The sequence below is a fragment of the Centropristis striata genome, chromosome 2 (assembly GCF_030273125.1).
Source record: "Centropristis striata isolate RG_2023a ecotype Rhode Island chromosome 2, C.striata_1.0, whole genome shotgun sequence".
In the NCBI taxonomy this organism is placed as follows: domain Eukaryota; kingdom Metazoa; phylum Chordata; class Actinopteri; order Perciformes; family Serranidae; genus Centropristis; species Centropristis striata.
In genome coordinates, this window is record NC_081518.1 from 10,550,195 (window position 1) to 10,568,073 (window position 17,879).

At 37.9% G+C, this 17,879-nt stretch overlaps 1 protein-coding gene across 1 annotated transcript in view; it reads left to right on the plus strand.

Annotated features, from left to right (window-relative positions):
* The window catches only part of LOC131992507 (CUB and sushi domain-containing protein 1-like), a 442,029-nt gene that overhangs the window by 102,878 nt on the left and 321,272 nt on the right, over positions 1-17,879 (plus strand). Inside the window, exon 2 of the mRNA XM_059358115.1 lies at positions 3,699-3,915. Within this exon, the coding sequence (XP_059214098.1) occupies positions 3,699-3,915 (217 nt within the window). The remainder of the gene's footprint in view (positions 1-3,698; positions 3,916-17,879) is intronic.

The following is a 17,879-nucleotide window of genomic DNA, read 5'->3' on the forward strand; positions in this document are numbered from 1 at the left end:
ATCGGAAGAGACTGTGGACAGAAAAAGAGAGACAACTGGAGACAGAATGAGAGACACACAAAGACGGCTGAGGGGGAGAGGTGAATTGGGTTGGAAAGACAGTAGAGAACAATCTGAAATTAATCTGGACACTCCAGATGGTTTGAAGTTTGTGTATGTGTGTGTGAGCACATGTACATATGCGTGTCTTTGTTGCTGCCAGCTTGTCCATTCGGGCCTGTGTATAGGTATTTACGTGTGTTTGTGTGTTTTGTGTTACTTCGGACAAACAAGAACATCTGGTATGTGCACAATGCGGACGTTCCCATCTCATTTGTTGGGAAAAGACAAAAACACAGACACCGACACACAGATTTTTTGTTAGAACTTACTTGATTATACTATGACCTAGTAGAAATCTCTGGAGTGTACAACACATTTCTTTGTGTGTGTGTGTGTGTGTGTGTGTGTGTGTGTGTGTGTGTGTGTACGTATGTGTGTCTGATAGAAAGAGTATGTTCACAGTGATATAAGGTTAATAAATCAATGGCTATCACTATCTGAGAAACAATTACTACTGGCTTTCATGTTGGCCATTCGATCTCTCTCTCTCCCTCTCTCCCTCTCTCTCTTTCTCTCTCTCTCTCTCTCTTACACACACACACATACGGTGATACGTGCCCTGTATATTGGAGTACCTTTAGGAGTAAACTGTATGAAGTGTTTCTTGAAGAGAGAGTAGTAGAAGATGAAAGATGGAGGACAGAAGTGCATGGAGAGTTTTTAAATGAAGAAAGAGGAGTGGATATTTAGTGTGCCATAATGAAGGACTCTTGATTCCTTATGAAACAACCCATAGAGAATTATTTTACTTGGCGTTTTGGATTTTGTACAATACTGTTTATTCCATAAGCTCTTTTTCCTATCTTTGCATAATTTATTTTTTGCCAATACTTAATAAATACTTTTACAAGCATATTGAAAGCCTTTTGACAGAACTGAAACTAAAATGAGGTTTCTTTTTAGAAACCAATCTTGGTTCTCTCATCAGTCAGTGGAACATTCTTGCCTCTACTGGATCACGGTGATCTGCTTTTTATGAACGCAACTAATAAGAGCCTAAAGAAGTTGGATTCTGTTTATCATTGTGCTCTGCGTTTTATTACTGGCTGTGGAAATCACACATCATTGTCTCTCTTAGTATGCCACTGCTGAAATGCTGTGTATGTATGTCCACAGGCTCTCTCATTGGTTAGTTTTTATCTACTTCTGATGGGCTAGCCCCCTTCCTATCTGTGTATATACATGTGTCAGTCAAAATCAATCTTAACTCTCAAAATACTTTACAGATGCTGGTCCCAAGAGTGAGAACTGAACTAGATAAAAAAGCATTTAATTATGCCGCCCCATTGTCCTGGAATAACTTGAAAAAAAGGACTTGAAACTTTCTGCGTTGATCACTATCGGGGAATTTAAATCAATCTTAAAGGACAGAGAAAACAGTTCCCTTGGTCAGTGTGACTGCTTCATATATATAGATTGGCTATCGGTGCTCACTCAGCATTGTTGTGATGGCTGTATTTATATTTTCTGTTTTTACTAATAATATTTTATGCTACCTTTCTTGACCAGGTCTCTGTTGAAAAATATATTTTTTAATCTTTTACCTGGTTAAATAAAGTATATATAAGTTTGCATCAGCCTTCCTCACTCAACTTCTATTAGCTGCAATACGTTTTTGCCTGCTTTTGGTTTACTTCTGGCTCAGGTTTGCTTTTGTCTGCTCCAGTTACATGTATAGCTTTCACCAGATTTGTTACACATTAGCTTAGCTTTTGGCAGCTGTAAAAGCTGCTTTATCATTAATTTACTTTCCTTTTTTTGTCCCTAACTGAACGTCACGCTTAAAAGCTGCTCATGAATTCTTCAAAACCTAGCCAGCTGTATAGAGTCTGTTCTTCTGTGTATGTGTCTGAGCAACTATGTCTCTGGTGAAATACGTTCATACATGTATATGCACACATTTAGAAGCCACTGACACCCAGTGGGAATGTTGAATGCCTAAAGTACATCTTAGATAACACGGATAAAAGTAAAGATGGTGGAAGAGAGTAGAAGCACTTGCCCTCTACACCAGATCCAACTACATACTGGTGTCAGCAGAGACTTTTTTTAATCACATGACAACTGTTGGGGAGTGACTAGTTACTTGTAATGGAGGTACATCATTCAATTCTAAAATAAATATATTTGTATCTGTTACATTTACTTGGATAGAATATGTAATTCGATTACAGTTAAATACATACTTTTTTGTGAATAAACCTTTCAATTTTTGCAGTTTACAGCATTATTTTTGTTGCTTAGCATTTTTTGGTCATGCAGGAATGCATACTTCTGGCATATTTCTTGTGGAGCCGTTGAGATAAATTTGATTGCAGCACCATCAAGGGTAGGGTGGCTTTCAAAGAGATGTCTCTACGTCCAGACAGGCTCCATTCCTTTGGTAGTGTGCACTCAAATATTGAGTGCTGTTTGTTATTGGTACTCTTGCTTGGATTTGCATTGCTCTCATCTGTCTATCAGATCAATGCACATTGCATTCAGCACCTTGAGTCTTTAATGCATGCGACCAGCTGATCATAGCGAGGCAGGTGACCATGTTTTTGGCGACAATGCCATTCAGTGCTGGAAATTCAACATATTTTGAAATGTGTTGAGAAAATGAGAAAAGGGGCTCCAACATGACAGTACAGTTCAAAGTAATTGAAATAGCAGTTCAGAAGTAACCTTCTCAACATGGATATTTAGCAGTTAGGCTACATGCAGATTTCTAGGGACTATTAATGTTCTTTGTGATACAGTGAAGAACTTAGACCATACGGTACAATGTGCAGCATTTCCAGAAATGTTACAAATGTAAATTCTAACTCATAGTTTTTAAGAACGTTATTTGTCTATAATGTGTTTTGGTCCTAAAAAAAATTAGCTGCATAAGAGCTGACATTGTTTTGATGCGTGCATTTCTGCATGCTGTTGTTGTGCATGTTGTTAATGTAAAAGACATACATGTAAACTCCATGTCCAATGTGAGAGTTATATGAGGTCTTACGCCTGCATGCTTTAATGTTGGAGTGTTTAATGTCATGAGATTTTAATGAGCAATGGGCGATGTGATCACACGGTACATGCTGTTAAAACAACACCATGCAGTATTCTGTGTACAAGTGTATGTGTCATGAGAAGTTATTTGCGCTAACATTGTCAGGATTAAAGGGTTAGAGCCATGAAATCTATATATATACAGCTTGTTCTCATATTCAGGCATGAAAGCTTTACATGGCATATGCTCTCGTGTCATGGGAGGCTGTGTGGCATGTGTTGCATGATGTGAGGACAGGGGTTTGTTATTCTAGTAACACTTGCCTTGGCACATAGCACATATTTAAGCTGTGCTGAGTACATTTTATTAAACCCAACCCATTATATTATTTTTAAAGACTATCAAGAACATAATGTAAAATGTATAATTAACTGTTATCACAGTGGTATGAGCTACATTCACCCTTTATTTTCTCTGTCAAGAATTTGACAAACATTACAAAGCTCAAGGGTAAAAATTACATTGTTTGTATCAAGTATGCATAAGTTAATGCAGGATGTGAGTTTGAGATCCTAATATGTCTACATATGTTTTGTCCCCTCTCTCTCCCATGCAGCTGAATCATGCGGCGGTGTAGTCCAAGGACTGAATGGCACCATAGAGTCACCGGGTTTTCCCCACGGCTATCCCAACTACGCCAACTGTACATGGCTTATAATAACAGGGGAGAGGAACCGGATCCAGCTAACCTTCGTCACGCTGGCACTGGAGGAAGACTTTGATATTGTATCAGTTTACGATGGACAACCGTCGCCTGGCAACTTAAAAATGAGGTTAGACATGAATCTTTCATTAACAGTATGAACTTCTATTTTTCCCTTCTTTGTGCTTCCATCCCTCTTTCCCATCAAACCTCATCTACCTCCTCAGAAACTTGACATTTGGACAACAGCATATGTCTTTGAATACTTATTTTTCTCAAGATGGGAAATGACACAGTGGCTGTGAAGTCAAAGAACAGTGAGTGTCAGCTTTAATTTGAGGGGATTTGCTGTCATATCGGATAAGGAGGTTAAAAAAGGACACTCGTTTTTTTGTGCATGGTTTATTTTTTTTCATGGTGACAAAAGGAGTTGGACAAAGTAAATTGAGACCTACCAAAGCAGACGCTTTGACAGAGCGACTGATAGGAAGGGTGTTTATTGTCATCTAAAATGTAGAAAGTTCATAGCTTAGATGAAAAGGCACTCCTTTTTTAGATGTTGAAAAGTACAGTACATTTTAAATTTCTACATTTTAAAACACTGACAAAGATATAGATATCCTTTGTAGGGATGCATGATATCAAACATTGGTATTGGTAGATATCCTCTTTGTTGACTTCATTTATTGATGGAAGTAGCTAAAGTGGCTTATCAGATGTCCTGCAATCATTTTGCACTGGCTAAATGTTGTATTGGTTATTTGTGGTTAGACTCTGACAAAATAGTCCTTAAAAACAGTTCATTTAGCAGTGGTTTTGGCATTCTGTCAAACAAATTGTTATTTATATTGCCATCTTCCGCTTCTGTATGTTGTAGGAATCAGCCTTCTTGTTTCTTCTTTCTGTGATTCAAACTGTATTATTTTAATTTGTGAAAATGAATATTTAGCCTTATCTTCAACAAAAATTAGCTAAATGTCTTTGCTACATGGCCATGAGCTTTTCAAGAAAGGTTCAAGTGCTGTAATTCAGTCTACAGGGGCTTTTCATGAACCATGTGGGCCTCTGAACCAGCATGTTAGGCTTGTTCTATTTTACTATGAGCTACAGAACAGTGGGAGGAAACACAGGCCTTCAAAAGGCCTGAAGCATATCAATTAAAATGTTAAAAAAATACTTTGCCGCAAAGTGTAAAGATGTAACAGCTTCATAAAACATGAATCAAAAGATGGAGCAATGGCAGAACAGGTTTCTATAATATATGTAATGTAAGTTTTCTTTATCAGGTTATGTTAAGGCTGTTAGGGTAGGTGGTCCCTAGACATTTACTAAGGCAAATGACAATAACAGAATATAAAGTACAGTACAGTATAGGACTTTATAAAGGCCAAAAGATATACAATCTGTATGGATGCATCTTTGATGACACAGGTTTGGTTCACAACTTAAAAAAATGAATCACTGACAACATTTCAGTCAGCATAGCTGCTAACTACAATGGTATTGAGGAGTAAAATAAAATGATTTGTATGTTTGTAAACTTTCTATTCATGACATCAAGACATAACCCATATAACATATATAATATGAGCCTGAAGACAAAGGCAAAAGGTGTCCTTTGTTTTCAGCTTCTTACTATTTAAGCTTCCCTTAAAATTAAGTAATATGAAAATGATATGCTTCTGCATTCTGCGCTTTATTTCAGTTCCAGTTGAATGGTCCACTTGAAGTGGTGGTGGAGTAGTAAAAATGGCAGTATCTCTTGTATTTACATGCAGCATACATACTATAAAATAAAACAAGAGAAAAAATTAATATTTTATTTTAAAAATAAAATGGAACTTGTAGTGGGTTAATAAAAATGAACGATGATTTGATAAATAAAATTGCTCACAAGAGTTTGTGAATGTGTATTAAGTCTGTATTTAGAGATAAACTGATGAAACTAGTTATTTTAGAAGACAAAGGAAACCACAAAAATTACATTTAAGAAGCAGACATAGATATTTTTTAATGGCTCATATCAATCAATCTTAAGTATGACTTCAACACACCAACGAGGCTGGAACTCGTGGATACACAAGGCAAATGGAACCGCAGTGGCCTGAATGAAACATCGATATTCTTCAATATTTGAGCTTCCCTTTTTATTTTGTTTAACAAGTTGAACGATTCAACGCTGCCAGTAAAGCCAATCTCACTGGGTTAAACAGCACTAGCTAGTGGATCATTTAAATCTTTATTTTCTCTCTTGATCAATAAGAACGTGCGGGGAAATATAAGTCATTGATGAATTGGCAGCACCAGTATTTGGTGAGTTGTAGGACTGTAATGTTGTTGCAGAAAGGGCACATAGAACAGCATCTACAGAGCTGGCAAACTGTGGGCAGCTTATTCATAGTGCTCGCTTTGTGTGTAGGAGGGATGAGCTGGGAATGCACCGAGTAGTGTTTGAGGCTGGTGGTGCAGTTATGGATAACAGTGGGCTTCTCCTTGAAAACATGATATAGCTGTATGTGTCATTGTTTGAGTGGAAAATGTTTTTACCGGCTGGAGGAGAATAGTGTAGACTGCAGACGATACTGAGTGGTGGGTTTTTGTGGAGGCTTACAGCAAATACGCCTTCTTTTTCACCATCAGGTTTCTGTCTCTAGTTGTTGGCTTGTTGCAGCCAGGGCTGCTGTAAGGATGCTGTATTTGTAAAGATATTTATATGAGCTGAGAATGTAAGGTAGCATTTGAGATTGAAACACTATACAACATGGACTCTGTTTTCATAAATGGGCCATGTACTTTTCATAGTTTCTTTTAAAAAGTCAGTATATTTAGATTATCGTGGCTTTGGAAAAATTCACTCATTCCCCAGGGTTTCAGACTGTTAGCTGTGACTAATAACATTTGTTTGTGGCACATAAGCTGCCTTTGGCTGTTGATATTGAAAAATTAGTTTTATGTATGAAACCATAAAGATTCCTTGTTAAATCAAATCCCCAATCTTAACTATTCATTACCACCTTCATCTGTTCAGCACGATGCTTCTCATATGACAGATGCTGGTTGTATTAACCCATGTTTAGTGCAGGTGTTATGATAGCATCCCTGTGGTGGAGCTTGAGCTTGCTTCCATTATTTTACGTGTTACTTGTGGTTTAGATGATTAGATTAGAAGCCAGTAGGAGTATGGAGGGTTTTGTTTAGGCTTATGTTACGCTATCTCACCGAAGCGATACTTTACACGGTTTCCAAAATGTCTTCATTCAAGTCAGAATACATCTCTGAAATAAGGTTGAAAAGCTATTAAGCATATAAATATACGATAGCCTATTCTACAACTGAACATCTTAAACTTGTATTAAATCCTCTCTCGGTTCACTTCCTTCTTTCTGTCATTTTTCTATTTTCTTGTTCTTTCCCCATCTACATTTTATTTTTCAAAATGTATCTTTAATCAGCTTACTCATTCTGCCGTGACCACTTTAAGATCATGAAGTTTTGTTTAACTGCATGCCTTCATAAAATATAAAAACAATGCTCTTACAAATGGGCTAAGTCTTCTAACCAGAATCTCTTGGTTCTTGGTTGGGAAGGGTTCCTTTGTCTGAGCACATAAATTTGCTTGTATATGCTCAGAAATTCAAGTCTATCGACTGGAGCATCTTCTGACCTCTGCAGAAGACAACATAACCAAGGCTAGTGTTACGCCCTGGCCTAGGGTAACCAGTTCGCAGCATAAATGCTCTCTGCCCCTTCCCAACTCCCAGAGACGAGCGTAAACAGATAAGCAGTCCAATGTGATTTATTGTGCACAACAATAAATATTTATATTCAGGTAGAGCCACAGCCAAAACAACAAACAAAACATTCCTCATTTTGCAAACTAACTAACCTGAAAATAAAGATGTACAAAATAAAACACAGGATTCTTACCTGACCTCCCTATACAAAAGAACAGGAGAAAACATTATTAAACAAAAAGGCTACTCACCCCTACCTACTCACCCCTACCTACTAGGACTGCACACTTAAATTAAAGGCCCTTTGTTATAAATAATACAAAGAACAAAGATCAACCACTACTGACAACAACAGTCAAACATTTCCCACAAAGTCATAGTCATCTGGCTGGGAGTCAGACAAAGGGCCAAAGAGAGGGAGGCGTCCTCAGCAGCAGTCCTTTTAAGGCTGTTCAATCAGCTGTTCGATCAGCTGTGTCCATCCCACTCCAACCAGGACTCCAACCACCACCTGGGAAACAGAAAGGAGAGAGGGAAAGAACACCAAACAGCACCTCCTCTGGCAGGGAGGAACACCTGCATCAGGCACTGCAAGGGACAAAACAAACCATATGACCCCTGGTCATAACACTAGCTTTTCAAGCACTGCGCCTTGGGTGCCCTGCTGACTGTATGTGTGTATCTGCATGTCTCTGCTAGGATCGTGAAACCACCAGACTGTGCTGACTGCAGGTCCTACATGTATAATAAGGTGAAATGGCAGTTGAACTAAAAGTTGCAGCTGACCTGCTGCAGATCACCTGCTGCTGATCGCTCCTTCCATTACTAAAAGAGATAACAATTTGTTCTTGTCTTTCCGTTTGTCAAATAACTATTGCTTAATACTTGTGGTACTAACATTTGCAGCATGACTTTATGGCACTTAAAACCATCCATCCCTATCCTCCTCCTCCCTACGCAGACTTTCTTGCTCTTTATACTACATTACCTGTTTCGGTATTTGATGACCTGGGAATAAGAAAGGTCTGGCTCTGTGTTCACATAAGAAGTTTGTTCGGCTTGTTAAAATGCAGCGTGAGCTGGGGCAGAATAATGAAGAGACTGTAACAGTGCTACAAATTAATTAATGAATTTTATAAAAAGGTTGATGGAAATAACTGCAGTGGCAAGTGAGGTGGCAGCTTCAACCTTTGAGCTTGGTGGCTCTGTCACTGGTGTTAATTAGCCCTGGAGTTATTTGGCATTCGCATTATCGGAAAGCCACCCAGAAATACCAGTTGTATGTCAACCGTTCTGTCTGCTGCAATCCCTCAAATGTAAAGGAAGTTTCTTCTGGCCTCAAGTGCAGTGAACGCTCTCACTAAACCCATTCCCAATGTCATTCAGAGCAAGTGACTAAGCTGGGAGGTGCAGGCTCATTCTCCTCTCTGCTCAGCTCCTCTGTTGATGTTAGCACTTCTCTGAATGGTGTGGACACGACCGAGGACAGGCAGCATAGTGCTGAAATGAGACCACTGGTCAGCCTTCTTTTGTGCCCTCAGGGTCTCCCTGGTGTGTGTCACTGCAGGCCAAGCTTAAGCTCAGCTTGTAAGGCTTCCTCCAGCTCCAGCTGAGTGTCAGCAGCTATTGAATCACGCTCACCATCCCCTCTTTGCTTATTAGAGTGTAACTTATGTTTTAACATAAATATAAGAGCTGATTCCAATTATCCTGCTGCTGCTTTTTCTCTGTTTGAGCTCCACGAGGGCAGCGGTCAGCCGGTTGACCTAAAATCCTCTCCCCCTCTCAGCTTCTGGCTGAATGGTGCAAGACTTGCTGATATGAACCCATCAGGCTGCCCACATGGACAGTGGGATGAAGCCAAGAGGAGCTGACTGCTCTCTCTTTGTACACAAAGAGGAGCACAGAGGAGGCAGGATATATCTTTCTCTCACAGCCACCCCTCCAACTGCCCTCAGACCTCTTGTGTGGGGAATGCTTAAATCTCATATATAGAAGAAGGGCTGACCCTGCATCTGTGGCCTCTTCTTACCAGCCCCAGCTGTGCGTCAGCAGTGGTAACTTTACTCCATCCCACTCACTCTGATGACTGATGTCAACAGTGTGAAAATATTTATTTCTGAAATTGAAAAGCTTCTCTCATACAGGAACCGCTCTGCCTGTCTTATACTGTATAAAAAAGGCAGAGTGGCTTTTGCAGTTTTCTCCAAGTTCCCATTCCAATACAGTCAGAGTTGTGCAGAATGTTAAAGCAGTGTATTGAGTATTTTGATCAAACCTTCACCTGTTTGGAACATACTGCACATATGAGGTAAATATAAGAAAATCCTGAATGACAGTGGGGGAACTTATGAAATGCGGATGCCCCCGTGCACCAGAGCTCACTGAATGGTTTGGTGAGTATGAAAATGATGTGAATAAAATGCTACAGCCTTTATAGTTGCTAGATTTCAACCCAGTTGAACACCTATATTTAGTTCTTGGACCAAGTTGTCAGACAGTGCTCTCTACCACCGTCTCCATAAGAACAAATTATATAATATAAACTTTCATCTTCAAATCTATTCTGTGATGCCGGTAATTGTCTCCAGTGCTATATGTCTGTTATTGTTGTGTCTGGCTCTGTTTGTTTTTCTTTCTACCTGCTGTACTGGGCTTTCTCTTGATCTCAGTGAGATTACCTGATTACATAAATAAAGGCTGTTTATATAAATGGTGAATATCTTGTGAAGGACTGGTGTTTATTCCTAAAATAGACTTCCATCGACTTGGCAAATAGCATTGAAGCTGTCCCGGAGGCTCATGGTGACCTGACTCCATATAAGACACTATATGTTGCTTTTTCTTTTAGTTTCTCACCAATCTGTTGTTGAACAACAGGTCGAAGCAAAATGTTGACAGAGGAATTTTAAAAAATCCTAAGTATTTTCATACTTTTTCCATCACCGAACAAGAAAAATAAAACTTTTTACTGTCACGATCAAGCCTACAGGTTGTGAGAGAGTGATACTCAAAGTGATTCGAGTGATACTCCGCTGCTCATTTTATGATATCGAGTCTCCCTTGAACATAAAGTTTATTGCAGAGGAGCTGGTGTATCGGCTGTCTCTGATGTGATGTCTTGCTTGTGTAAAGTGTCATGGAATCATGTTCCAATCAGTTTCCTTACAAACACAAGCTTAAGGCCAGATGATGTGACTCTGCAGTTTGTCATTTTCACTGTCTTAAGGCATTTACTTTGTAAATCCTCTCGCAGTTATGACCATCAGGAGTGTTTGATTCTGGGGCTGAACATTTGCATAGGGTTGAGAAGTGATATCGTCTGGTGCTAGAGGCCAAAAATGTGATTGACAGGAGTTGGCATCTCTGGCTACTACCCCCAGCACTGGGAATAAGAGAGCACAATTAAGTCCTGCCCACACCAGAGGGGAAAACATTGACATTGTATTATGTGAAAGTGCCTCCTTGTCAATTCCACCTGCTAGCAAACAATAGAAACATGCCTAAAAGCTGCTGTGTGGTGGGATGCACTACCATCAGAAAACCTACAAAAAAAGTAAAGAGTCAAGCCCTTGTCTTTAGATACAGGTGATTAGATGTGAGGCATCAGCAGGAAGAAAAGGAAAACTGTCTGATCCTGATACACTGTATGCTGTATACTCTTTGTCACTAAGTCAAATATCCAAATATAGGTACCTTGGCTTGCTAACACATAGCTAACGATGGCTTGCGTAGAGCTACCTCCCTGGTCCCATAAATTATTAAACAATCTCTTCCAAATATATCACAATGAAAATGAAACCACAATTAACAGAGGATTGTGTCTGAAAACCAATTTTGGTAACACTTTACAATAACCGTCATTTATAAATGGTAAACAGATAGTTTATTCATGTTTAATCATCATTTACAAACCGTATATAGACCATTTAGAACAGTAAATGCATAATTGTATTCATGTTTAACTAACTAAATCGTTTATAAATGGCTAATAGATGGTATATTAATGTAAGTTTAGTTACTTTACCATTAAAAAATAATTACATTATAATTAATAATGTATTAATAGTTTTAGTTGCACTCATTTTAACATTTTTAACACCATATTTAGTATGTTAATGATTTTGAAATGATTCACATACCTTTAAGAAATTGGTTAAAAACATTTAACAATTAAATATGTATAGCACTTTGTAAATGGTTAATAATTGGTTTATAAACCATCTATAAACATCATTTAGTTGGTTATTGTAAAGTGTTACCCCAATTTTTTTCTACAACGTTATGGCTGACTGTGTAATCAGTTGACATGCTTAAGTCTAAAGTCTAAAGTCTAAAGTCTGCTTAAGGCCATTGGTTTTCCCCTCCAGTTGGCATTTGTTTTTCAAGAATAGCCAAAGTGCTCTCTCTGTCTCCATGGCGGGTTGGAGGCAAACTACAAAGATATAGTTGTAATGGCTTCTACTAATGCTGCCGGTCAGTCATTGTAAATGTTAGAAGACAAGCAGCTGAATATAGAAATGAGGCTGCCATCAATATATCACACTTCAGCACAGGACATTGCTGTTCATTTCTCATTTCCAAATGACAGTCTGTGTTGTTGTTGTTTTTAAGAGTAGCCAAGATCATTTCTTAAACTTCTCTGCCATGTTTTTTATTGTAACATTGATGCTGATACTGTCTTGACCATAGCAAAATAGTCATTTTAACCACCAGATTTTCCTAAGCCTAAGTATTTCAAGACACTTGTGGGCCTTACTAACATTTGTAATGGTTTTGCAAGGAACAGCAAAATGATATAGTCCTGCTGATTGGGGGGGGGGCGACATACAAGAAAACACTTTTGTATGGACTAAAATATAGTATTTTGTTTGATATGCAGAATTTGTTGCCAGTGCCAAAGACAGTCATCATTTTTACAAACTCTCTTGAGTCTGACCCACTCTTGAACCAGTCTTCCTATTATTAAAGATGAAAATTATAAATTATATATAATAATAAATTATATTTTAAAGTGCTGCTGAATCTCATCATAGTTGGAGCCAGACGGAGAGCCATTATGCAGTCAGGTCAGAGGGTACAGCAGGGCAAACTATTGACATTCCTACTGTTCTGTACCCTGCGGGTCCCGTGTCTGCAGCTCACAGTGTATCCACTGCAGCTGCTGCACATGACGCGGTTGCAGAAGTGGTTTGTCAAGCTGCACTTGGACCAAGTTAAGTGATACCTTTTTGAAGTAGGAATATTTTTTAACTCTGTATGTAACCCACAACCCAGCAAATGAATGAGTTTCTCAGAAGATCACAAACTCCATGCCATCATGTTTATTTAGAACAGGGTGCAAACATGTTTGCCCTCCTCAGGCCCACATCAGCTCAAATACCATCCAGACCAAAAATCCACTTCTGTGCATTTCATTCATCCTGACTTGGAGTGTTTAGAGATCCATTCGAGCGAGGTCCACTTCTGGACTATCTTCTGTTTTAAGGACTCTATGTGAGTTAGCTAGCTTAATTAACATCTGCCAATATGATCCAAGCAACATGCACCATTGCCTGCTGTTGTATGCATATTTCAAGTCACACTATTATGTTGATTATCATGATTATTATTATGTTGTTGCCACCTGTTGTCTGGCCAAGTTTTGATTTTTTTTGCCTTTATTACCTTACCTTAACTTATATGAATTACAACTATTGCTATTAGCAAATTATTTTTTGGGAACTGGGGCCAAGAGAATATGTATGGGTCTAGAATGATCAAAGCCTGTCAAAAAAAACAATACTCAGGTGCCCATTTGAGCATTGAAGCTGTTTTTTCTTGCTTTAATCATTCCTGGACATGCAGGACAGAACCCACAGTAAAAGTAACATCTAAAAATACATTTTAAAGTTTTTCCAAAGCTAATATCAGGCTTCAACTGACTGTCTGAGTTAGAGTTATCAAGTTGATAGCTTCCAAGTTGTAAAAAAAAAAAAAGAAAAAAAATTCAGCTTTTTTTACTCTCCTTCCCCTTCAGCTCAAAAAGAAAACACTGTCTAGGGAAACACAACGAGAGAATTTTGCACTAAAAGGACCACCCACTTGATTTGATTCACTCAGACTGCACCATCATATGAGCTTTAGAAAAGCTTTTTTTAAGGCTGTTTAGATAGTTATTGAAAAGACAAACTTGGGAAAATGTGAACCTGTACTTTTAAAAAAACGTGTGTAGCCTTCATACTATAGTATAGAGTACAAATATTACACTGTTTCCTGAAAGAACAATATCACTAAATCTGAATTCCTAGGGTAGAATAACTGTGATATTAAGATCAGGTTGTAATGCTATAATATATAAGGGAATTGAAATGTTGCCAACATTATCTCGGTTAGAAATCAGCACAATGGTGATAAAAGACATGTCATCAAGAGAGGAACTGCTTTGTATGTTGCCAGTTAAAGAAGGTATCTGTGCCAAATATTACAACTATTGATGAACTTTACAATAAAAATGTAATTTCCACTTCCACCTAATCATTTCCATCACAATTGTTGGGGCACTTGTTGTTTGGCCACATAAATTGGTTTATTGCACTGTCATCAGACTTGGCTTCAGAATCCACTTGTTTGCACAGTATCCATGTTTATTACAGTGGGAGAGGATAGAAAATGTAAAAATGTTATACAATGCACTCTAAACACAAAACTGTTGTAACGTATTGCATCAGAATAAATCAGGTGTATCCCAAAAATTACATTTTTTATGAAAATCTCATATCTGTCCACATAAATGAAGACATGAACCAGTGTGTTTACTGTGTATGCACAAGTGTATGTGTCAGGTGTATGTTTGAAAGTAAAGCTCTGTATTCATTCCAAAGTGTGCTTACATATTGGATTAAGCACACATGCATGAGTATGCATGTGCAGCCATCAGTTGACAGTTAATTATAGGGTACAGTGATTATGGCACTAAGTATCGCTGTATTTAATCAAAGCAATTAAGAAAAAGTTATATACAATACATCACATTACATTAATTGAGCTTGTGCTTTTATCTAAAGTGACATACAATGGTTGGATGGACATACAATAAAGCTATAGCTGTATAAGAAACACATAAATGCACCCCTATAACACACTGTGAATCCTAATGCCAGCAGCACACACACACACACACACACACACACACACACACACACACTCCCTCACTCTTACCTTAATGCTGCAGCTGATTGTCCAGAGGCATAGCATTTAAGGGAGTGCCACCCTCTGCTTTGGCTCAGCAAGGCAACATTCTTTAGGAAAACACAAAAAATAGATAGTGAAAAAATACCAGTCCTGCAGCTGTTGTCAAGTGCTCTATGCTTAACCAGTGTCTCTATCTAAATCGTGTTGCCATTGGCATTAGGGGTGTGCCATATCGTATCATTCATGATTATACCGGTATATTTTTTTATGGGTAAAAAAAATGCATATCATGATATTGGCAACATTCTTACTTCTACAAACCAGAAAGTGCCTTAAGCCTTTCTTAAGCATTCTACCGAAAATTCCAGCAAGTGGTGCTAAGTTTGGCTGCAAAAAAAAATATGTCCATTCATTTCAGTGCAAAATGAGAAAATTTCTGACTTGATTTATTACCTCATTTTATTATTATTATTACCAATTTTTTTTAGGACAACACTATAGTCTCACTAGTAAAAAATCTTCTTCAAGACAATTTGATGTTAATAGTTTTAATAATGGCCCCATTTAGAAAAAATTAGAAGTTAAAGAATCGTATGATTTGGGGCGTGGCTACCTTTGATTGACAGGTCAATAACAAGGCGAGCCGTCAAAAGGAGAGAAGACGAGCAATGCGTATCCACGGCAACATGTCAATAAAGTTATATATAACGTAATATAGATATAAAAAAGGATGTTTATTTTTATTTTTATTTAACCAGGAAATATCCCATTGAGATTAAGAACCTATTTTTCAAGGGAGCCCTGGCCAAGAGGCAGCAAACACAAAATACAGTTACATATTTACATAAGACACAGACCTTAAACGCAAGTGCATATTGTGGAATTGGCCTCAATAACTCTCAGCTTGGATTTAAAAGTGCTCAAAGAAATTAAGACAGTAAGTTTCCATTCTTTCTGTAGCATATTCCAGCATAAGGTGCAGAGTAAACAAATGCCCTTTTACCCAACTCTGTACGAGCAAAAGGGGCAGAAAGCAACAATTGATGTTGTGAACGAAGAGAATAAGATCCAACATTTCTCAGGTGCAAATGTATGAAGGCAGCAGTCCCAATATTGCCTTATAAATGAAAGTATACCAGTGACTAGCCCTTCGAGTGGCCAGAGCAGGGTTTTTATTTATTTTATTTATGATTGATTTTTATTTTGTTGAACATTTTTTATGTATTTATACAGACTAAAAAATCATATTTTCTATATATCTTTCCGTATTTTGTAATATCGTCAAGAATGTTGTTATCGCAAAAATACCCTGAAATATCGTGATAATCTTTTAGGGCCTTATCGCCCACCCCTAATTGGCATCCTTTACCGAACACATAAAAGAGGGCCGTGGCTTTCTGCCCTCATCTGTCACATTGGTGTTAGGCTATGAACTGATCACTTCACAGCCAGTACACACATGACAAATGATTAAAGCGGCCAGTAACCCTCTCCTAGCCACATGACGGGCATGTGGCTAAAATAGACTTGAAAGACTCCATCCTACCCTTTATACTTCATTACTTCTGCTATCTGCCCTGAGAATCACCTGCTCTGAAGTCTTAAAAGACCAGAGTTTTCATTAGTTGTATTTGTTTTTGCCATTGATCTTTGCTCCTTAAAGCTTATTCCCAGTCACTTTACTTTCTAGTGTTACATTGGCACACTTGGTTTTAAGGCAAACTGTGAACTCAACAGATATAAAGGGATTACTGGATTATAAGATTTATAGATATAGATGGACCATTTGTGCACTTGCCCTCATGGTAATCTGAGTAAGAGCAGAGCCACTGCAATATAGTTGTAGATATATCAGTTGAGTTTTAGTTAAGGAATTACTTTTCCGAAGTCTCAGAGGACAGGATCTGTCTCTGATGTGAATAGATATTTTGCCAGTATAAGTTATATACTGTTCAACAAGATTTTTTTTTAACCTACACTAAAAGTGGAGTTTCCACTGTGGCATTTCTTTCTCATCATCCTGAAAAAGGTAGCTGAGATGACAAGACCATGAGATGAGGCCAAACCTCAAATGCATACTAATTCAATTATTTTAGGAGGGTTAGCAGCTACAGGATACGTCTGTCCTCATCTGCAGCCTCTGCTTCTACCTGTGCCAGTGGTGATATTTGTCATGAACAAGCACAAACTCAGCCTGAAGGATAATGTGAAATGTTGTTAATTTATTGGTGTACTAAGCAACTCACTGACCAAGACTCCTGTCCAGTTTCAAACCACACACAAATTTACTGACTTATTGAGTCCATCTTTGTCATTGTTGTACTTATGTAATGCAGGTGATCCAAAATATTATTTAAAGTAATGCAAAATGTATTTATTTAGAGATGGGATAGTTGACCTTGAAGTTGCACTTAAAGATGTAGATACATATAATGGAGTGTGTTTTTTGAAGCCAAATCTAGCATTGGCATTTTCAGCATAGAAACATAATTTGAGTAGAAAAAAAAGTGTTTGCTTCTCATGTTGTGATTTAGGCAGTCAAGATTGTTAAAATACTGATCCCAAAAACGTAAAAATAATAAAAAGAGATCGAGACAGAGACAAATCAAGTGTTTGTGTGTGTGTGTGTGTGTGTGTGTGTGTGTGTGGGTATACGCAATATTATTAACTAAATCTAACCACGTTTCAAGTTGAGTTAATAACAACTTAACAGGAAGTGCCTGTCAATTAAAAACAGACTAATTCTATTGTGTTGGATTAATTCAAAATTCTCTTGAATTTAGAATTACATACACATAAAGATTAGATTTAATGCGATCAAAATAAGTAGATTCTATCTCAAACATTTTATATTAAAGTTACTTAAACAACTGCCTAAAAATCAAGGACACATTTATATTTAATACATTTTATCAAAATATTAAGTTAAATGAAATACAGAATAATTTATTACAGTGTAGACACCCCAATACACACATAAATTCTGTGCGCACACACACAAAATAAAGTAAATATTTATTTGTACATTGAGACGAGCTTGCATGGAGGCGTCCTCTATGTTGTCACCCGCCACCCCTTCATTATCTGGTGTACTCGCAATACGCGTGCCTGTACGCATGCCTATTCATCAGTCTTTACACAGGCGCCGTGGTTAAGGCGTTTTAGTATAGTTCGCTGGCATAAAAAT